The sequence below is a fragment of the Carcharhinus amblyrhynchos genome, chromosome 25 (genome assembly GCF_965287045.1).
Source record: "Carcharhinus amblyrhynchos chromosome 25, sCarAmb.v2.hapA, whole genome shotgun sequence".
Classification (NCBI taxonomy): domain Eukaryota; kingdom Metazoa; phylum Chordata; class Chondrichthyes; order Carcharhiniformes; family Carcharhinidae; genus Carcharhinus; species Carcharhinus amblyrhynchos.
The window spans coordinates 10,129,707-10,152,914 of record NC_137348.1 but is presented as its reverse complement, the minus strand read 5'-3'; the positions used below and the strand labels follow the sequence as shown (position 1 = coordinate 10,152,914).

At 49.2% G+C, this 23,208-nt stretch overlaps 1 protein-coding gene across 3 annotated transcripts in view; it reads right to left on the bottom strand.

The window, feature by feature from the left end:
* The window catches only part of LOC145358415 (adenylate kinase isoenzyme 1-like), a 150,814-nt gene that overhangs the window by 15,841 nt on the left and 111,765 nt on the right, over positions 1-23,208 (bottom strand). For 2 of the 3 annotated variants that reach the window (XM_080212466.1, XM_080212465.1), the window contains 3 exons: positions 15,314-15,349; positions 5,669-5,832; positions 2,947-3,063 (listed from right to left, as the gene is read on the bottom strand). In XM_080212466.1, coding sequence (XP_080068592.1) covers positions 2,947-3,063; positions 5,669-5,832; positions 15,314-15,349 — 317 coding nt within the window. Of the gene's footprint in view, positions 1-2,946; positions 3,064-5,668; positions 5,833-15,313; positions 15,350-16,715; positions 16,834-23,208 lie in introns of those variants that run through there. The other variant, XM_080212464.1, reaches the window with a different exon arrangement.

The window sequence follows — 23,208 nt, the reverse complement described above, 5'->3', positions numbered from 1 at the left end:
TTGTCAATTTTCAGAACTGAATCCACAGCGCATATATTACAGTCACCCAAAGTTCAAATTATTTCTCAACTGCTTCAGAATTTACATTCCTCAATCCAATCCTAAATACAAGGGGAAACATTCCCGCCTCATCCACATACGGATTCTTTCATTCATTTGTGGGACATGGGTGTCGCTGGCTGGGCCAGCATTTATTGCCCATCCCTAGTTGCCCTTGGAGGGCAGTTGGGAGTCAACCACATTGCTGTGGCTCTGGAGTCACATGTGGGCCAGACCGGGTAAAGACGGCAGATTTTCTCCCTTAGAGAATCAGATGGGTTTTTCCGACAATGGTTTCATAGTCATCAGTAGATTCTTAATTCCAGGTATTTTCTAATGAATTCAAATTCCACCATTTTCCATGGCGGGATTCGAACCCGGGTCCCCAGAACATTCGCGGAGTTTCTGGATTAATAGTCTAGCAATAATACCACTAGGCCATTGCCCCGGCTCATTTGGGTCCAGCAAGTTACAGTTTAAGAGTGCCCAAGTTGTTAAATCTGAAGTTTGGATGCAGAGCATCTGCAGGCTATTCATCCAAGGCAGGCATCACAACGCAGTTCAGTCAATGGCAGCGAGAGGAGGTGTGTCCAGGGAAGGGCACAGTGATGCCTTGTGACTGATCTAGTCCGGCAGTGCAAGGTGATACTTGGCTTCAAGCCCAGAGGAAGAGGGAGAACTTGAACTTTCACAACCGCAGACCAGCCCAGCAGTGCTCTACGGCCTATTTAAATATTTTTCAGATGTAGTCATTGTCGTCACGTGGGAAACACAGCAGCCAATTTGTGCACAGCAAGATCCCACAGACAGAAGTGTCACAATGGGCCGGATTTGCAGCTGCGATCACGGCGAAACTGCCAGCATTCCTCGGGTTGCAGTTACGAAACCGACAGCAACATCTGGCGCTCGCGTACGCACAGTGCGACGAGGAAATTCCGGAATTCCAGTCGGTGATTCCCTACTTCCGCTCAGGGTGCGAGAGTTTACGGCCTTGCTCGGGCGAGATCCGTAAAATCCCACCTGAGGGATTCCCATTCGCCCACCTCGATTCCAGGACGGGCGAGGTGGTCGGGTATCGGCCAGGGTGTGGCTGCTTAACTTCACAGAGATGGGGATCTGTTGAACGCACTTGAATTAGTGGGAACTTCCATTCTTACACTCTTACCGTCACTGTGGAAAACTTTGAGAAAGTTAAAACATGTTGAATGAGGTGTAACCGGAGTTTTAAACTGTTTTATTAAGTCGTGGTTGCTGCCAGACAACCTCTCCGAACGATAATTCTGTACTCGTGGAGTATAAATTAGCTTCATTAAGATAGGATCACACCATAGGTTTTTAATATTGTAAAAAATTTGATTTTACCAATGTTTGTGTTTCAGTTTCTACATGTTCATGTGTGAATCTTTATTTTGTTTTCTGAAAATCGACTAAACAGTGAACAGTGCGTTTTTACTTCCTGGTTGACTGTCTGTGAGGATACTTCAACGTGCACCATAGAAAGCGTTCTTTCTGGTTGTATCACACCTTGGGATGGCTCCTGCTCTGCCCAAGACCACAAGCAAGTACAAAAGGTTCTTGAATGTAGCCCAGTCCATCACGCAAACCAGCCTCCCATCCATTGACTCTGTCTACACTTCCGGCTGCCTTGGAAAAGCAGCCACCATAATTAAGGACCCCACACACCCCTGACATTCCCTCTTCCACCTTCTTCCGTCAGGAAAAAGGTACAAAAATCTGAGGACATGTACCAACCAACTCAAGAACAGCTTCTTCCCTGCTGCTGTCAGACTTTTGAATAGGTCTATCATATACTAAGTTGATCTTTCTCTACACCCTGGCTATAACCGTAATGCGACACCTTCTCCCCTAAGTACTCTATGAACGGTGTGCTTTGTCTGTCTGGCACGCAAGAAACAATACTTTTCACTGTAGCCAATATACATGACGGTAATAAATCAAATCAAATGGTTTAAGGAGGTAAGTACAGTTGGAGCTGGAATCAAGTTAATGCACAGACAGGGGAAATGTGTGCTGCAGAGACTGCCAGCTCTTTATGGGCAGCTTTCTCAGAGGCTGCTGGCAAATGCAATCACTTCATCACTAGGGCAGCACAGCGGTTAGCACTGCTGCCTCACAGCGCCAGGGACCTGGGTTCAATTCATGTCTTGGGTCACTGCTGCTTCTTCAGAAGGAACACTTTGAAATGCAGCTTATGAAAACACAACAAAACTTACTCCAACTTATAAATCAAAGAAAGGGTTTAATAAAGAAACTTCATTACCCCAAACCTGGGGTCTCACCCTGGGCCACTCCAAGCTTCACACAATTCTACAGCGTTCCTTATTTATAGTGAATCAGCTGACTATTATATCACTCTGTGATTGGTTCCATGTTTTACTGGGTCAGCTGACCCTTACAGCTTGCTCCCATTGGTCACACGACATCCAATACAAATTTGTCACTGGTTACATTCTAACAACTATCTGTGTGGAGTCTGTACATTCTCCCCATGTCTGCGTGGGTTTCCTCCGGGTGCTCCAGTTTCCTCCCACAGTCTGAAAGACGTGCTGGTTAGGGTGCATTGACCCGAACAGGTGCTGGAGTGTGGTGACTAGGGGATTTTCACAGTAACTTCATGGCAGTGTTATTGTAAGCCTACTTGTGACACTAATAAATAAACTTTAAACTAAATGCAAACTCTGGGCCATTGGCCAAAAGGTGATGTGGGTTGAGAGGTAAATATTGGCCCGTAATTGGGGATGGAGGGGGGAGCTCCTGTGCTCCTCTCCGAATGATGTGGTGGGATCATTTAGTTTCAAAGAAGAAGCAGATAGTGTTTCGGGTGGTCTGCTTCTAATGGCACCCCCCCACCTCACCCCTCCCCCCACAGGCCACAAAACCACATACCAGTTTCTCAAATTCTTCTCCTTGTTTCACTTCCCGGGGGTAGCCATCGATTAAGAATCCCTTTGAGACAGCAGCCTTGGCAATCATCGCCTCCTTCAGCATTCCCAGGATCGTTTCCTGAAGGAACGAGAGGGGAACGGGTCAATGTGCAGTAACAGGGGGTTCAAAATAAATCTGCAAACCATCCACGGTGCACCAGCAAACTATTCAACACAGGAATGGTATGACAGAAAGCCACCACTCACATAAAACTGGAATTATAAACAAGATATCATGCGGCCTGCAACAGCATGTGTGTGTGCATGTGTGTGATGTGTGCGCGTGTGTGTGATGCATCTGCAAGCATACATGCATGTGTGTGTACGTGTACACACATGTGGTATGTGTGTGCGGTGTGTCTGCATGCGTACACGTGTGAGCACGTGTGTGGTGTGCCTGCATGCGTACATGCATGTTAATTGTGTCTGCATGTGTGCAGTGAGTGTGTGTGCCATGAGTGCATGTATCTGCACGTGTATACATGTGTGTGTGGGTATGTGCATTGGGTGTGTGAGCAAGTGTGTGTGAGTGTACATGTGAGTGCATGTGTGTAGTGCGCGTGCACACATACATGCATGTGTATGTGCAGTGTGTGTGAGTGAGTATATATGAGTGTACAAATGTGTGTATGCCTTAACTGTGGTCAAAGCTCATTTGCCTTTCTGTGCTCAAGCTCATGTGCTGGGAGCTCAGTAACATTACGTTGAAAGATGTTGAATTTCGCCCTAGCTGTAATGAGCACCTTCCTGTGTTCTGAGAATATTGAAGGGCTGGAATTTGGAGAGTGATTAATGTCCTCAAAATTACTCAGAACACAAATCATTGCTGCATTAAGAGCAGTGAGAGTTATTCATTGTGGGGAGAAATTGTAACAGGTGCATCAGTAACCAGGGGACACAGATTTAAAATATTGCTAAAAATAAACTGAAGAAAGGGAAATTAGGGGACTTTTTAAAAATTATGCAGCAAGTTGTTGTGATCTGGAATTGACTGTCTGACAGGGTGATGGAAACAGATTCAACAGCAATTTTATAAAGAAAATTAAATAAATACTTAAAAAGAAGAAATGTGCAAGGTTATAGGGGAGAAAGAAGACTGGTTGGGTGCGACTAATTGGATAGCTCTTTCAAAAGGGCTGGCAGGGGCACGATGGGCTGAATGACCTCCTATTCTGTATGATTCTATGTAAAAGCTAAGCAGAAAATAATACAGAAGCAATTCTCACTGCACCCGATACAAGAGTGAAGGCCAAACACACAGAATCAACTGACGCTTTAAGAGGCTAAGCAAAGTGTTTAAGGTGTTATCACCTGATTCGGGGTGGCACGGTGGTTAGCACTGCTGCCTCACATCGCCAGGGACCTGGGTTCGATTCCTGGCTTGGGTCACTGTCTGTGTGGAGTCTGCCCGTTCCCCCCCACTGTGTCTGCCTGGGTTTCCTCCCACAGTCCAAAGATGTGTGGGTTAAGTTGATTAGCCATGCTAAATTCCCCCTGAATTCAGGGGAACCAGCTAGGGTAAATACATGGGGTTATGCGGATAGGGCCTGAGTGGGACTGTGGTCAGTGCAGACTCGATGGGCTGAATGGCCTCCTTCTACGCTATGATTCTCTATGATCATATGGAATACAAAGTGTTTAAGGTGTCAGTGTATAGACATATTCGGCGTGTATTAAATTAATTTAATCTTGTTCACAATTGGTGAACAAATCCAATTTCAATCTTGTGACCCACTGAGTTGAAGTGGTGGGGCGGGGGGGACACTCACTATCCGGAGTTGCCCGTTAACTTTTATTGGCAGAGGGATTGAATTTTGGAGCCATGAGGTCATGTTGCAGCTGTACAAAACTCTGGTACAGCTGCACTTGGAGTATTGCTTACAGTTCTGGTCGCTGCATTATAGGAAGGATGTGGAAACATTGGAAAGGGTGCAGGGGAGATTTACCAGGATGTTGCCTGGTATGGTGGGAAAGTCTTATGAGGAAAGGCTGAGGGATTTGAGATGATTTTCGGTAGAGAGAAGAAGGGTAAGAGGTGACTTAATAGAGGCGTACAGGATGATCAGAGGATTAGATAGGGTGGACAGTAAGAGTGTTTTTCCTCGGATGGAGAGGGCTAGCACGGGAGGACATAGCTTTAAATTGAGGGGTGACAGACATAGGTAGGTTCTTTCGTCAGAGGATAGTAAGGGTGTGGAATGTCCTGTCTGCAACAGTAGTGGATTCACCAACATTAAGGGTATTTAAATGGTCATTGGATAAACATATGGATGATATTGGGATAATGTAGGTTAGATGGGCTTTAGGTTGGTTTCACAGGTCAGTGCAACATGGGCCTGTACCACGCTGTAACGTTCTATGTTCTATCACTGCTGTAGAGGCTGGGTCATTAAGTATGTTGAAGGTTGAGATAGGCAGATTTTTAACCAGCAAGGGAATTGAGAATTAGGGAGACAAGGCGGGAAAGTGGAGCTGAGGATTGTCACATGAGATTAGTCATGAACTCATTGAACAGTGGAGCTGACTCGATGGGCCAAATGGCCTACTTCTCTCTTTCACTAAAGATAAATGGGGAGGACTTGGGGGGGGGGGGGGGGGGGGGGAGTGTGGGGGTGGAGGGAGGGTGTGGGGGGGAAGGGGGAGGGGAAAGTAGGGGGGAGGGTGCTTACTGGGACTCATCTTACCAGAGGTACGAGGCCCCCTCCCTCCATGATCTTCTGGAAGTTCTTTCCTCTCTCTGACCCGGATTCGACCTCTGCCCTCAGCAGGTCTCCAGTGGACAGGTGAGTGTAGCCATACTTATGCACGATCTTCTCACACTGAGTTCCCTTGCCGGATCCCGGGCCACCTATTTGCGAACGGAACGAGACACTGCGTTACCAAGGCAATGCCAGGACACCCCAGAAAGACCCACACGTCTGACAAAGGGTCACCCCGACTCAAAACATTCACTCTGTTTCTCTCTCCACAGACGCTGTCAGACCTGCTGAGATTTCCCAGCACTCTCTGTTTTCGTTTCAGATTCCAGTATTTTGCTTTTAGACCCATAAATCTGCCTCAACATCGCGCTTTCAATTCATTCCAACATCAACATTAAAACCTTCACTATAAACACAAATTGCGTTTTCCAGAAATATTTTTAAGTTTAACGCGAGTGGGCTTACATTAACACTGCAATGAAGTTACTGTGGAAATCCCCCAGTCGCCACACTCCGGGGCCTGTTCGGGTACATTGAGGGAGAATTTAGCATAGCCAGACCAGCACGTCTTTCGGACTGTGGGAGGAAACCAGGGCACCTGGAGGAAACCCACCAGGAGAACATGCAGACTCCACACAGACAGTGACCCCAGGCTGGGAATCGAACCCGGGTCCCTGGAGCTGTGAGGCAGCTGTGATAACCACTGGGCCACCATGCTGCCCAGTATTTACCCTGAAGTATTTACCCTGTCCAGTTGCCTAACCTTGGGCCCATGTATGAAGAAAAGCACAAACAGCGAGTGTTAATAGACTGTAACATCCACATGACCAGGCCAGGCTGTGATGCTGTTGGTAATAATAATAAAAGCCTGGTAATGTTGACTGGTTGCTGACCTTTGCCAGCTACGATGACAATAAAGGATTCAGGAAGAGGAGACCATTCGGCCCTTCAAGCCTGCTCCACCATTCGATAAGATCATGGCTGATCTGGTTGTGGTTTCAGCCCCACTTTCCTGTCTCCCCCCCATTCATCCAGCAGGGGGCACTCTTCAGTTGTAGGCAATGAAATGAAATAAAATAAAATTTACTCCAGCAGATAAATCAAAGAAAAAGTTTTAATGAAACTTAATAAAACTGGGTGGCACAGTGATTAGCACTGCTGCTTCACAGCTCCAGGGACCTGGGTTCGAATCCCGGCTTGGGTCACTGTCTGTGTGGAGTTTGCACATTCTCCTTGTGTCTGCGTGGGTTTCTTCCGGGCGCTCCGGTTTCCTCCCACAGTCCAAAGCTGTGCGGGATTGGTGGACTGGCCGTGCTAAATTGCCCCTTGGTGTCAGGGGGATTAGCTGGGGAAAACACATGGGGTTTTGAGAATCAGGTCTGGGTGGGATTGCGGTCGGTGCAGACTCGATGGGCTGAATGGCCTCCTTCTGCACTGCAGGGATTCTATGATTCTTTGGGAAAAGAATCCATTATGTTGGAACTAGAATTTTGAGGGAAGTTCCGTTATTTTCCCCGTTCAGACATCCTGCAGAATGGTGGTTTTGTTGAGCTTGCGGTGTCAGTGCACCAGCAGCACAGCGGAGTTGCCATCACAGCCGGCTTCACAGATATCTGTCGCCAGTGTGCCAAAGCCAGCGCCAGCCCACGGGGCACTATAATCTGTTTGTTTAGGGGTGGAGACTCTTGCTTCACAGTAACAATGATGGTCAATAAACCTTCCAGTTTAAATCAGGGACCTGACAGAGGACCAGGATATCCTGTGTGAAAATAAACAGAGGATGGTCAATCCAATCATCGCTGGCTCAAAATCCTGGAACTCCCGGCTGAACGGGCAGTTTGAGAAGAAAACTCACCACTGTCTCCTCAATGTGCACTTTCTGTACACTCTAGCTATGACTGTAACACTCTGTTCTGCACCCTCTCCTTTCCTTCTCTATGAACAGCATACCTTGTCATAGAATCAGAGTTATAGAGGTTTACAGCATGGAAACAGGCCCTTCAGCCCAACTTGTCCATTTGCCCTTTTTCCTAAACTAAGCTAGCCCCAATTGTCCGCATTTGGCCCATATCCCTCTATACCCATCGTACTCATGTAACGGTCTAAATGCTTTTTAAGAGACAAAATTGTACCCGCCTCTACTACTACATGTGGCAGCTTGTTCCAGACACTCACCCCACCCTCTGTGTGAAAAAAACTGACCCTCTGGACACTTTTGTATCTCTCTCCTCTCACTTTTAGTTTTAGACTCCCCTACCTTTGGGAAAAGATATTGATCTGTGCCCCTCATCATTTTATAAGCTTCTGTAAGATCACCCCTCAGCCTTCTACACTCCAGAGAAAAAAGTCCCAGTTTATCCAGCCTCTCCTTATAACTCAAACCATCAAGTCCCGGTGGCATCCTAGTAAATCTTTTCTGCGCTCTTTCTAGTTTAATAATATCCTTTCTATAATAAGGTGACCAAAACTGTACAGCATAGTTGTCTGTATAGTACGCAAGAAACAATACTTTTCACTGTGTACTAATACATGTGACAATAATAAATCAAACCAAAACGAGGGTCAGACAACAGACACCAGCCTTGCCAACAGCGTCCCACAGAATGAATAACAAAACTCACCAATACCACATGGGCACTGTGGCAGAGGCTTCCCTGGGGAATTGGTCATCTTGGGACAAGATGGCAGCGGACCATGGCAACTTCTTGCGAGCTGACCCAGAATACCCTCCAATTCAATCTTTTACTCTTTTTCTAAGCTTTTAAAACCTTACTCTAATTCTTAAAAACTCTCTAGCAATGGTCTTTTTAAGCTGATCTTTCTCTACACCACGGCAATGACTGTAACACTACATAACGCACTCTCTCCTCTCCTTCTCCCCTATGTGCTCTATGAATGGTATGCTTTCTAAAAATTCGTGTGAGACGTGGGCGTCGCTGGTTAGGTCAGCATTTATTGCCCATCCCTAGATACCAGAGGGCAGTTGAGGGTCAACCACATTGCTGTGAGTCTGGAGTTACACGTAGGCCAGACCAGGTAAGGATGGCAGATTTCCCTCCCTAAAGGACATTAGTGAATCTTTGTCTGTATAGCGAGCAGGAAACAAGGTTTTTCACTGTATACTAACATACGTGACAATAATAAATCAAATCAGGAGGAGGAAATCCTGGTGGAGTTTATTGAGGGAAATTTCAAATATTAGAAGGAAAAAAAGGCTTAAGAGATGCAGAGACCCTGGGGAAGCTAATTCGCAGAAGCTGACCAAACAAATACAAAGAGGTGACTGCAGTCTTGGACTCCTGAATGATTGGAGCCACAGTGAATGGCCGAGAGCAGCTGTCCCCTTGGGGTATCCGAGGTATGTATTTAAGACAGAAATAGATAGGTTCTTGATTGGCAAAGGGATCATAGGTTACGGGGAAAAGGCAGGAGAATGGGGTTGAGAAGCTTATTAGAACAGACTCGATGGGCCGAATGGCCCAATTCTGCTCCTACACCTTCTGGTCTTGTAGGTGGAGTTAGGCAGGAAAGTAAACTGGAAGTGGGGGAAGCTACACCACCTCCACCCCCCCCTCCCCCATCCCATAACTCAATAATTAAAGGATAAACGAAGCAAGCAGATGTCCCAGGGAGGACGAGAGTGAAATGTTCCAACAGTTGGGCCAGGCTGGTGAGCAGAGGCAATGAAAAACAGTCACAGTATTGATATATGACAAGCAGATGGCAAGACTGTCAGAATGTGGACTGGGGTAAACGCTGTAAGAATCTCACAACACCAGGTTACAGTCCAACAGGTTTATTTGGTAGCAAACGCCACTAGCTTTTGGGGCTTTTCCCCTTCGTCAGGAGTAGGAAATCAGGTGATGAAGGCGAAAAGCCTCGAAAACTACTAAGGCGTTTGCTACCAAATAAACCTGTTGGATTTTAACCTGGTGTTGTGAGACTTCAGGACTGTCAGAACCAGAGGGAGACAACTGAAGGGAGTGACAGCAGGTGGCGACAGAGGGCTAGGGAGCCAGGGACACACAGAGGAGCAAGAGACTTAAAGCAAAGGAGTGGGAATGAAATCCCAGGGTGGAATTTTACAGCCCCTCCCACCAGCAGGATTTTCCAGTCCTGTCGAAGTCAATAGAATTTTGAACGTTTGGTGGCATTGTGACAGGGCCAAGAAATAGCACCCACGGTATAGAGAAAGACAGGCTCTGTCTTACCCCACACTGGATCTGACATTGAAATTCCTTTACAAAGAGAGCGCTCGTACATTCCTGTTATTCCAAGTTTAACTGAACTCCAAAACAGGTGGATTCAGAGCTCAAATTGCTGGGGGTTAAACCCAAGTCAGAATCGGAGTGATTCCCTGTTCATTCCCAGGCCAGACTCACAATCAGCAAAGAACTGGAAGATTCTCGGTTCAAATCCCACTCCGGCCCCTCAAACACAAGATCAAATCTGACAATCCTGGTGTCAGCACCGAGCGCGGGTCGCACAGCACCAGCCCATTAAAACCCTGCACAGGAGTTCTCACCACGCGAACTATCTCTTTTCTCGCCCAACATGAATCTAACTTGGCCTTAAAACTATTCAGTGGCTCCGCCTCCCCCACCGCCCGGGGCGGAGGGCGGGGTCTTCCTGCCACGCTCGCCCCAAGACCGGGAAACCCCGTCCCAGGTCATGGTCTGTGTCCCCGCGGCTACGATTCCCACAGCCAGGCGGGATGAGAAAATTCCACAGAGAGAGTTCCCAAAGTTATCAACCCTCAGAGAGAGAAAAAAAAACTCCTCATTTCTGTCCTACAAGGGTCACCCCCTCATTTAAAAACCGTTCTGGATTCACCCACAATAGGAGACATCCTTTCTATATTCATTCTGTGGCAGGCATATGCTCCCCTCTACAAACAGCCCCCCCTGACCCACGCCCTGCTCCACGCACCCCCCCCCAAAACCCGCCCTGCCCCTTGTTAGGATTGGGTTAACAGACCTTCCAATTAAGTCCTAATTTAATGTCAATTATTCAGTAGAAGTCACTGATGTATGAAGGGGTCACAGGCGGCACTGAGTTTTGGTGAAGAATTGTGTGTAGTGTTGGATCAAAGAAATAAAGGTGTTTTAGAAAGAAGCAGAACTCATGTCTCTCCTACTGAACCCACAGGCTCAAACAACCTTTAACGTTAAAAGTTTATTTATTAGTGTCACAAGTAAGACTTACGTTAACCCTGCAATGAAGTTATTGTGAAATTCTCTCAGTTGCGACACTCTGGTGCCTAACCATTTCCACTCCAAGTCACATGCCAACCATGCCGAGGGACTGCTGGCAATCTTGAATCAAATCACCCCTTCATCTTCAACTCCAGGATCTGTAACCTCTCCTCATAATTTACTCTTTGGGGGTCAGGATATCATTCTGTTAACTCTACACCGTGCCTCTGACAAGGCTAATATGACTAATATTAGGGTGGCACGGCGGTTAGCACTGCTGCTTCACAGCTCCAGGGACCTAGGTTCGATTCCCAGCTCGGGTCACTGTCTGTGTGGAGTTTGCACATTCTCCCCGTGTCTGCGTGGGTTTCCTCCGGGTGCTCCGGTTTCCTCCCACAGTCCAAAGATGTGCGGGTTAGGTTGATTGGTCGTGCTAAAAATTGCCCCTTAGAGTCCTGAGATGTGTAGGTTAGAGGGATTAGCAGGTAAAATATGTAGGGATATGGGGGTAGGGCCTGAGTGGGATTGTGGTTGGTGCAGACTTGATGGGCCGAATGGCCTCCTTCTGCACTGTAGGATTTCTGTGAATTCTGTGTAATATATCATCCCTAAGGTACACAGCCCAGAACTGCTCATTCTGTGTGAGATCTCACCAGGGCTTTAGTACAACTGTATTACTCCAATGTTCGAGACATTAAGACCAGAATTCCATTAACCTTTGACTATTTTCTGTACTTGTTTTTGACACTTTAATAATCTGTGTACCTAAAACCTCACTTTTTCATAAAACATATCCATGGGATATCAGCATTGCTGATTAAACCAATATTTATTATCCGTCCCTCATTGAGAAGGTGGTGGTGAGCTGCCTTCTCGAAACGCTGCAGTCCATGTGGTGTAGGTACACCCACAGTACTGTTAGGGAAGAAGTTCCAGGATTTTGACCCAGCGACAGTGAAGGAATGGGAATTCTGTCGCAAGTCAGGTTGGTGTGTGACTCGGAGGGGAAACTGCTGGTGTTCCCATGTGTCTGCTCTTGTCCTTCTAGGTGGTAATGGTCGTGTGTTTGGAAAGTGCTGCCTCAGGAGCCTTGGTGAGTTGCTGCAGTGCATCTTGTAGGTGGTACACACTGCTAACACTGTGTATCAGTAGTGGAGGGAGAGAATGTTTAGAGTGGTGAATGGGTGCCAATCAAGTGGGCTGCTTTGTCCTGGATGGTGTCAAGTTTCTTGAGTGTTGTTGGAACTGCACCCATCCAAGCAAGTGGGGAGTATTCCATCACACTCCTGACTTGTACGTGATGGACAGGCTTTGGGGAATTAGGAGGTGAGCTATTCTCCATAGCCTCTGACCTGCTCTGGTAGCCACACAGTGCTCCAGTTTAGTTTCTGGTCAGTAGAACCCTCAGGATTGATTAATTGATTTGATTTATTATTGTCACATGTATTGGTATACAATGAAAAGTATTGTTTCTTGCACGCTATACAGACAAAGCATACCATTCACAGAGAAGGAAACAAGAGAGTGCAGGATGTAGTGTTACTGTCATAGCTAGGGTGTAGAGAAAGGTCAACTTAATGCGAGGTAGGTTCATTCAAAAGTCTGATGGCAGCAGGGGAGAAGCTGTTCTTGAGTCGGTTGGTGCGTATCCTCAGACTTTTGTATCTTTTTCCCGATGGGAGAATGTGGAAGAGAGAATGTCCGGGGTGCGTGGGGTACTTAATTATGCTGGCTGCTTTGCCGAGGCAGTGGGAAGTGTAGACAGAGTCGATGGATGGGATAAAAGCAAATTACTGCGGGTGCTGGAATCTGAAATCAAAAAAGAAAATGCTGGAAAATCTCAGCAGGTCTGGCAGCATCTGTATGGAGAGAAAAGAGCTGACATTTTGAGTCCAGGTGACCCTTTGGATTGGACTCAGCCACCTGGACTCGAAACATCAGCTCTTTTCTCTCCTTCCAGATGCTGCCGGACCTGCTGAGATTTTCCAGCATTTTCTCTTTTGGCCAATAGATGGGGGGCTGGTTTCCATGATGGATTGGGCTACATTCGCCACCTTTTGTAGTTCCTTGTGGTCCTGGGCCGAGGAGAAGCCATACCAAGCTGTGATACAACCAGAAAGAATGCCTTCTATGGTGCATCTGTAAAAGTCGGTGAGGGTTGTAGTTGACATGTTGATAGGATGTTGACAATGGGGAATCCAGCAATGGTAACGCCATTGAATGTCAAGGGGCGATAGTTAGATTCTTTCATTGGAGATGGTCATTGCCTGGCAATTGTTGGCGCAAATGTTACTCACCACTTGTCAGCATGGCGTGCCCAAGAGGTCACAAATGATGCTGAAAACCATGTGATCACATCGAAGAACAGTAACCACTTCTGATCTTAAAACGGAGAGACGGTCATTAATGAATCAGTTAAAGATGGGTGGGCCTAGGACACAATCCTGAGGAATTCCTGCAGCAATGTTCTGGGATTGAGATGATTGACTTTAACCACCGCAGCCATCTATCATTGCGCTCGGTATGACTCCAACCAGCGGAGGGTTCTTCCTCCAATTCCCCTGACTCCTGTTGTATTCAGCCTCCCTGGTACCACACTTGATCAAATGTTGCCTTGATGTCAAGGGCAGCCAGTCTCAGCTCACCTCTTGAATTCAGCTCTTTTGTCCATTCTCTGACCAAGGCAGGAGTTCAGGAGCTGAGTGACCCTGACAGAACCCAAACTGAGCAAGATATTGCCCAGTAAGTGCCGTTTGACAGCATTTCTCAATGACCCCTTCCATCAGTTTGCTGATCGTTGAGAGTAGACATTGACCAGCTCCTATTTGTCCTAAACTTTTGGACAGTTTTCCACATTCCAGGGTAAATGTTGGTGTTGTAGCTGTAGTGGAACAGCCTGGCTAATGGTGTAACAAGTTCTGGAGGCATGTCCTCAGCACCAAGACAGAGACAGTGCAAGGACTCTGCACTATCCAGTATCTCCAGCTGTTTTCTTGGTATCAGGTGGATGGAATAGAATTGGCTGAAAACTGGCATCTGTAACGCTGGGGGAGCTCCGGAGGACAGAAGTTCAAACATTATGTTGAACTCAGCGATCACTATTAGAATTTTGTTTCATTCATTTGTGGGACATGGGCATCACAGGCTGGCCAGCATTTATTACCCATCCCTAGTCGCCTTTGAACTGAGTGTCTTGCACCAGTGTAGGTGAAGACAGTGCGTAAACACGGATCTTTATGTGAGCAGGCGATGGCACAGTGGTATTATCGCTAGCCCACCAATCCAGAGACTCAGCTAATCCTTTGGGTTCGAATCCCAGATGGTGGAATTTGAAATTAAATAAAAAATATCTGGAGGACGTTTCTGAGTCAACCACATTGCTGTGGCTCTGGAGTTACATGTAGGTCAGACCAGGTAAGGACAGCAGATTTCCTTCCCTAAAGGACATTAGTGAACCAGATGGGTTTTTTCTAACAATTGACAATGGTTTCATGGTCATCAGTAGATTCTTAATTCCGGATATTTTTATTGAATTCAAATTCCACCACCTGCCGTGGCAGGATTAGAACCCAGGTCCCCAGAACATTAGCGGAGTTTCTGGATTAATAGTCTAGTGATAATACCACTAGGCTATCGCCTCTCCACGTAAAAGGTATTTACAGTGTTTATGCACTGTATCACACTCAGTGAGGGAGGGTTGCACTTACTGTTGTGACGACATTTGCACAAACTGATGGCAGGAGGCTCAGGGACCGCACCATCACTTATTCTGCCAACATATGCCAGGAGCGCACTATTTCAGAGGGACCTCTGAAACAGCACTCTCCCAGTACACGGTGGGCAGCACAATGGTTAGCACTGCTGCCTCACAGCGCCAAGGATCCGGATTCGATTCCCGGCTTGGGTCACTACCCGTGCAGAGTCTGCATGTTCTCCCCATGGCTGCGTGGGTTTCGTCCGGGTGTTCCAGTTTCTTGCCACAATCTGAAAGACGTGCTGGTTAGGGTGCACTGACCTTGCTAAATTCTCCCTCAGTGTACCCGACCCAGCACCGGAGTGTGGCGACAAGGGGATTTTCACAGCTACTTCACTGTAGTGTTAATGTAAGCCTACTTGTGACACTAATAAATAATCTTTAAACACAGATTTGCAGTACACTTATACACAGAAAAACATGTACACAGAACACTGCTTGGATTCCAATTTGTCCATTGCTGGGTTGACATTAAACAGATAACAGTGAACTGTGGGGAGAATTGTACCAGCTAAAATTGATGACACAAAAACGCTACCCGCTGACACCTCCCCCTCCCCCTGAGACCCTCATGGGAGGGAAATCACTCAGACAAAAATATTTCTCAGAAAGGAAGTGCAGTAAGTTTCATTTCAGTAAAACTTCAATTTATTGAACAAGCGTAAATATAACTGTACTCACCAACAACAAAGATAATCTTGGAATCTTTCAGTTTGTCTGTGGGATTGGACAGAAAGTGATAGTCAAAAGTCTCGCCCATCACAATCTCTCTTCAGGTCAAAAGTTGCATTGACAAGGTGAGGGGAAATCCCTTACAGAGTAACCAGCTGGTGCCTATGAAAGGAACCAAGGCACCGCCACCCCCTCAACACCGCCACCCCCCCCCCCACCCACCTGCCTCCCCTCTCACCCACCCCCCTCCTATCCTCATCCTTCCCCCACCCACCCTCCTCCCCTCTCACCCACCCCCCTCCTCCCCCACCTATCCTCATCCTTCCCCCCCACCACCCTCCTCCCCTCTCACCCGCCCCCTCCCCCCACCCTCCTCCCCCTCACCCGCCCCCCAACCACCCTCCTCCCCCTCACCCGCCTCCTCCCCTCTCACCCACCCCCCCACCACCCTCCTCCCCTCTCACCCACCCCCCTACCACCCTCCTCCCCTCTCACCCGCCCCCTCTGCCCCCTCCCCCCACCATCCTCTTAACAGCCCCCCCCACCCACCCTCCTCCCCTCTCACCCACCCCCCTACCACCCTCCTCCCCCCACCCACTCCCTCCACCCACCCTCCTCCTCTCTCACCTGCCCCCTCCCCCCACCACCCTCTTAACACCCCCACCACCCACTCTCCTCCACTCTCACCTCCCCCCCTTCGTCTTATGAAAATTCCTGGATTCTGACGTTGCCCAAAAGTCCATTCCGAGCCTGGACTACTTTCTGCATGAAGAAGCTTTCCGACGATCAGCCCCCCCATCCCCCCCCCCCCCGCGAATCTCTCACATTCTCCCCGTGTCTGTGTGGGGTTTCCTCCGGGTGCTCCCATTCCCTCCCACAGTCCAAAAGGCATGCGGGTCAGGTGGATTGGCCCCCCAGGTGTCAGGGGGACCAGCTAGGGTAAATGCATGGGAATTGGGCCTGGGTGGGATCGTCATCGGTGCAGACTCGATGGGCCGAATGGCCTCCTCCTGCGCTGCGGGGATTCCATGATTCTAAACCTTTACCCTGTAGTGATGAGTTCAGCTTGCCGCAACACACTCTCTGCATTAACCTTCCCCCCCCACCGACACCACCTCGCCTCATAAACCAGTGTCACTCCTCCCCCAGCCCTCCACGTCCCGACAGGTCCTCCCTCATTCATCAGTCCTCCGGCACTCAGATCTCTCGGGACCCATCCCGCGGTTATTAAAATGGGGAGAAAAGCCGGCCAGGCCACAGGTCTGAGGTGAAAGTGTGAGCAACTGGAGTCAACCGGGGGGGGGCCACCCTGTCTCCCTTCAGGCTTTGCGGGTGGGGGGGGGGGGAGAACTATCCGGAGGGAGAACGCTGCCCCCCCTCCCTCCCTCCCTCCTCCTGCCTCCAGGCCTACCTTTCACAGCGATGCTCTGCACTTTTGTTGAGGAACTGGAGGAGCAATTGACACCCATGGCTTAACGTTGCTGCTGTGAGCGAGGGGAATGTGGGCAGCACATAACCAACCCTTCTGTTTAATCAGTGCGACTGTTTTGACTGTAGCAGCCACTGGTGAATCATGGGTTTCTATGGTTACAGTTGCTAGTCCTGGTATTTGGGCCGGAAATCGAGGCTGAACCACTAAGTATTGGAATTCCGACTCCCTGCTTCTCCCTCTAGGCCATCCCAGAATTAGCAGGCGGGAAAACAGTCTGGACAGGGATCAGGACGAGAACTTGAGCGAATTCCAATCCGTTTGCGACTAACTTGTTCCAGAGGGTGAAACATTCAGAACGGTTCAGAGAGGGAAAGGGATTTTTACGTTTTCCCAACGGCAGAGAGGGAAAGCCACAATCTCCGGAGGAGCTGGCCTGGTTAACCATTAAAACCTTCTGACACTCAGACCCATAATAGCCCTTTGTTTCCTGATATCAATAACTTTACCAGCAATGCTTCACCTAGCAACACATTAATAGCAACTGGAACCCATTAACCCCCTGGAGACTCAGTTGACAAAAAGCAGCCTGTCTTTCTCTTGTGTTTTAGCGAGGTTCCATATGTGCTGTGCATCTGGAATGGAACGCAGCATCTGCTGATCAGATAGCAAGACCCCCACCACAAACAGCGGCCAGACACTCGCTAATCTGTTGGGCGGTGTTTGGCTGAGGGAGGTTAGGCCAGAGTCCCCGCTGGACCTCCCGCTACGAGGTGCTAGCTTTTTTAAAGTTTGTCTATCAGTGTCACAAGCGGGCTTACATTAACACTGCAATGAAGTTACTGTGAAAACCCCTTAGTGGCCACACTCCGGCACCTGATCGGGTACACAGAGGGAGAATTTAGCACGGCCAATACACCTAACCAGCACGTCTTTCAGACAGTGGGAGGAAACCGGAGCACCCGGAGGAAACCCACGCAGACACAGGGAGAATGTGCAGACTCTGCACAGACAATAACCCAAGCCTGGAATCGAACCCGGGTCCCTGGCGCTGTGAAGCAGCGGTGCTAACCACTGGGCCACCCTCTGTACCTGTTTATTCAATAGATTGTCTTTTGGGTGAGGTTTGCTTGCTGTCTACACCCCCTAGCACCCCCCCTCCACTTGCCCCCCCCCCCCCCCCCCACCCCACACACCCACCCCGCTCCCTCCCCATCCACCTGAGAGAGGGAGGATGGAGCCAACAAGGCAAAACAGTAACAATTAATCCCCCCAACTCCCCCCCAAAGTGACCCCATCCCGGAGAGGGTTCAGTCCCGATGCAGGGGCGCAATCTCAGGACGCGGGGCCAATTATTTAGGTTACTCCACTCCGAGGGGTTGTGAATCTTTGGAATTCTCTGCCCCGTGGGGTTGCAGACCCTCCATCGGTGGTGAGGGAGGGGAGGGTGGTGAGGTGGCACAGTCTGAAAAGACGCGCTGGTTAGGGTGCATTGGCCGTGCTAAATTCTCCCTCAGTGAACCCGAACAGGCGCCGGCGACTAGGGGGATTTTCACAGTAACTTCACTGCGGTGTTAATGTCAGCCTACTTGTGACACTAATAAATAAACTTTACTTTTAGAATGTCACACTGCGGGGAGTCAGAGGCTGATGTATCCCCCACCACTCCTCTACCACCAACCACCCCAACCCCCCCCCAAAGCTGGGTTAAATGTCAGGAAGTGTAAGATGTGCTAAGCTGTGTTTTCAATCCTTTTTAAGATGGGACTTCAAAAGCATCAGAACCACAAGTTACAATCTCCTCTTACTGAAAACTCGGGCTAACTCTCTGGAGCAGGGTGTAGCTGGCTGCTTTGATGTTTCTGTGTCTCCGTCACTGACTCCAACCTCTTAAAAACTTCTCCCTGAAAACAGACATGTTTCTGCTGACTGACCAGTGAGGCGCTGGGACGAGCTGTCCCGGGATCGCTGGCTCTCTGACAATCAGCCGGAGGCACAGTCCGGGGAAACATTCCGGCGCTGGGTGGTCCCTGCCATTCCCACACCCGTCAGCATGGGTACACCCTATATACGCACCCACACATATACACTGACATCCAAACATATACCTCACACATAGGCACAGACATCTGCACATAATACCCCCATTCACACAGACTCTCACACATATACACAGACACCCAAACATATACCTCCCGCTCACACATATACACGGATACCAACACTTATACTCCTCTCACACACATACACAGACACCCAAATATATACACCCACCTACACATATACACAGACATATACATAGATGCCCATGCATATACCCCCACTCCCACATATACAGACACCCCGCATATTTCCCCTATTCACACATATGCACAGATATACAACACCCAAACATATACCCCCATCTACACATATAACAGACAACCAGACATAAACACAGACACCCATGCATCTATCCCCACTCACAATATACACATACTCACAGACAACCCCCTCCCCACAGACAGCCACGCACACCCGCCCACACAGACACCTCCCCCACACACACACATGGGTTGGTTATATTCTCGAAATTTCATTCCTGACCTGCCCCCCTCACCTCTGAACCGCCTCTCAGTCAAACTACCATTTCTCCTATTTCCAATGTTTCCATAATTAATCACTGGAGGTATCTGGGAGAGTGAAGATACAACAGAGGGGGAATATTGTGTACTGGTGAATTTCTCTCAGAAGGGCGCCAGTCTGTGCCTCATTCGTAACCTCTTACATCAGAGAGCAGCCATTCCGTCTGTCTGAGCGGGGTCGACACGTTCAGATACGGGACGCCTTTCCCCAGCTGATTTCCATCTTCTAACAGGACCAGGCAGGGAAGATGCAGGGAGGATGTTCCCGATGGTGGGGTTACCCAGGACCAGGGGTCACAGTCTGAGGATTCAGGGTAGACCATTTAGGACGGAGGTGAGGAGACATTTCTTCACCCAGAGCCTGTGGAATTCATTACCACAGGAAGTAGTTGATGCCAAAACATTGAATGTGTTCAAGAGGCATCTGGATATAGCACTTGGGGTGAATGGGATCAAAGGTTACGGGGAGAAAGCAGGATTAGGATATTGAGTTGGACAACCAGCCATGATGGTGATGAATGGTGGAGCAGGCTCGAAGGATTGAAAGGCCTCCTCCTATCCTTGATGTTTCTATGTTTGCCTCCTGGCCAGGTCTGGCTTGGCGTTCCCTGGTGCTGAGTTTGTTTACTCTGTGAGCGGCTGGCGTTCTCCGGCAGTGAGTCTGATTATGCTGCGGGCGACAGTACACCCTCTCACGGTTTCTCCTAGCGAGATCGGACAGCCCCCACCCTGACTTCAGAGTGCCGCAGGATTCACCCCGCCCCTTCCACCTATCCAGGGCTGTTTTATACCTCTCTCTATCTGAGCAGCTTGTTAGATTACGCCTGGTGGTGATGTAACCGTGGTTATTGCCGAGAGTAATGCTTCCCTCTTGTGTCAGGAAGGCATATCCCTCTCACAAAGGGAGCAACTCCTATTATAGACGGAGGGTGGGTGCTGGTGTCTGTCTGCGAGTTGACTGGAATCCCATTCACTGTCAATATATTGTGCTCACCACCCCCCGCCTCTCCCCCGACCTCAGCCTGTGACAGCACTGACTCCACCCGAGCCTCGCTGCTTTTGAGTGACTGCAGGCCTGAACCGTGTGTGTGGGTGTGTGTGGATCAGGCTCAGCTGCGATAGTCAGCCCCTGTTCAAATAATCCACACAGAGACTCAGCATCCGGACTCACACACTAACAGCGGCTGATCGAGCCTTGTGTCAGGTGAGGGGGCAGAGGGAGGGTGAGCTCCTCATCAGGGGTCCATAACCCCCCCGTAGGACAGGATCATTCTTCTAAATGGGATGCAAGTCTTAAAGCAGTCACGGCACCGTTAGATTCCCCGCAGTGCAGAAAGAGGCCATTCAGCCCATCGAGCCTGCACCGACAGCAATCCCACCTAGGCCCTATTCCAGTAGCCCTTCATATTTAGCCCGCCAGTTCCGCTGACCTATACACCCCGGGACACCGAGGGGCAATTTAGCATGACTAGTGCTCACCTAACTCACACATCTTTGTTCTCTGGAGCATTGAACCTGGTGGCTGTGGCTGTGGCGAGTGACTGATCTGAATTAAAAACCACTTTTTTCCTCTACTTCCGGTTCTCGGGGCTTGTTAGAGTGTAGTTCACTTCCGTACCGGAAGTTAGGCCAGGGGATAGTCGTTAAGGGGGAGCGGGGGGGTATAAATCGGATACTCACCCGGGGACCCACCTCGTTGTTCTCCGGAGCATTGAACCTGGTGGCTGTGGCTGTGGTGAGTGACTGATCTGAATTAAAAACCACTTTTTTCCTCTACTTCCGGTTCTCGGGGCTTGTTAGAGTGTAGTTCACTTCCGTACCGGAAGTTAGGCCAGGGGATAGTTGTTAAGGGGGAGCGGGGGGTATAAAAAAGGAGTAGCAGCATAGAGCGGGCAGCGTCGGGAGCGGGTACTGGAGTGAGTGGGAACTGAGTGAGAAGGGCTTTGGCTCGCTGGGCTTAGGCGAGTGCAGGCTTAGAGAAGGTGAGTGACAGATTTCTACCTTTGGGCACTTACAGGAGGTTGGGACATGGTAGGGAATATAGGGAGGAATGTAAGTTGCGTCCGGTGCCACATGTGGGAGTTCCTGGTGGTGTCACGTGTCCCCAAGGTACACATCTGCAGTAAATGTTTAGAACTGCAGCGATTGAGGGCCCGGGTCAGGCAACTCGAGGGGCGGCTGGAAGATGCGTTTCTAGTTAGGGAGAATGAGGAGATAATGGCTGGGAAACATGAGCAGGAGGAGGTCTCAAGGGCTGAAGAGAAGGGAGGATGGACGACTGTTAGGAGGGGAAAGAGGAAGAAGAAGAGTAGTCAGGGTCCCCCGGCCTCCCCGGAGGCCCCCCAAGGTTCATCGGCAGGGGCACAGAAAAATAGGAAGGAAGGGGAGACTGACTTAGAGGGACGGAAGGGGGCTGGTAAGGTGATAGTGGTAGGGGATGGGAGGGTCCGAGGGATTGATAGGAGGTTCTGTGGGCAGGGGCGCGACTCCAGGATGGTGGTCTGCCTCCCTGGAGCAGGGGTAAAGGATATAATGGAAAGGGTAGAGGGAATTTTGAAAGGGGAGGGGACCCAGGCAGAGGTCATAGTACACGTAGGGGAGGGGGACATAGGAAGGAGGAGTAGGGGAGAGGTCCGTAGGCAATTTAGGGAGTTGGGGGCCAAACTAAAGAGCAGGACCTCCAGGGTGGCACTGTCTGGGTTGCTGCCCAGTACGAGCAGGGCTAAGAATGACGAGATCATGCAGTTGAATGCATGGTTGAGGGACTGGTGTAGGGTAGAGGGGTTTACTTTTGTGGATCACTGGGAGGTGTTTAGGAGAGAAAGGCAATTGTACAGGAGGGGTGGGGAGGATTTGAACGGGAGGGGGACTAGTGTCTTAGCGGGGAGGTTAGCTGGGGTGTTCAGGAATGATTTAAACTAATAGGGAGGGGGGGTGGGGAGGTGGCTGGGAGAGAGTCGGGTGAAAGGAAAATTATAAGGGAGAAGGAGGTTCCGAGGGACACTTGTGGGTTGAACTGTGTCTGTTTCAATGCTAGGAGTGTGGCAGGGAAAACGGATGAGCTTAGGGCCTTGATGTTTGTGAGGCAGTTAGATGTGGTGGCTGTAACGGAGACGTGGTTACGGGAAGGGCAGGACTGGCAGCTGAATGTTCCTGGGTACAAGTGTTTTAGGTGTGACAGAGGAGGGTTGAAGAGGGGTGGAGGGGTGGCACTGTTGGTCAAGGAAAACATCACAGTAGTGCAGAGGGAGGACGATATGGAAGAGATAGGGATTGAGTCACTGTGGGTGGAGTTGAGGAATAAAAAGGGAGAGATCACATTGCTAGGGGTGTATTATAGAACATAGAACATAGAACATTACAGCGCGGAACAGGCCCTTCGGCCCACAATGTTGCGCCGACCAGTCTTATTTTTAAAAAAAAACATTGACCCACTAATCTAAACCAATCCCTTTTCGTCCATAAACCTATCCACCAATCTCTTAAACGCCCCCAAACTAGGCGCATTTACAACTGCAGCAGGCAGGGCATTCCAGTCCCTCACCACCCTCTGGGTAAAGAACCTGCCCCTGACATCCGTCCTATAACTACCCCCCCTTAATTTAAAGCCATGCCCCCTCGTGCTAGCTTTCTCCATCCGAGGAAACAGGCTATCACCATCCACCCTATCTAAACCTCTAATCATCTTATATGTTTCTATAAGATCCCCTCTTAGCCGCCTTCTTTCCAGCGAAAACAACCCCAAATCCCTCAGTCTCTCCTCATAGGACCTCCCCTGCATACCAGGCAACATCCTGGTAAACCTCCTCTGCACCCTCTCCAAAGCCTCCACATCCTTCCTGTAATGTGGG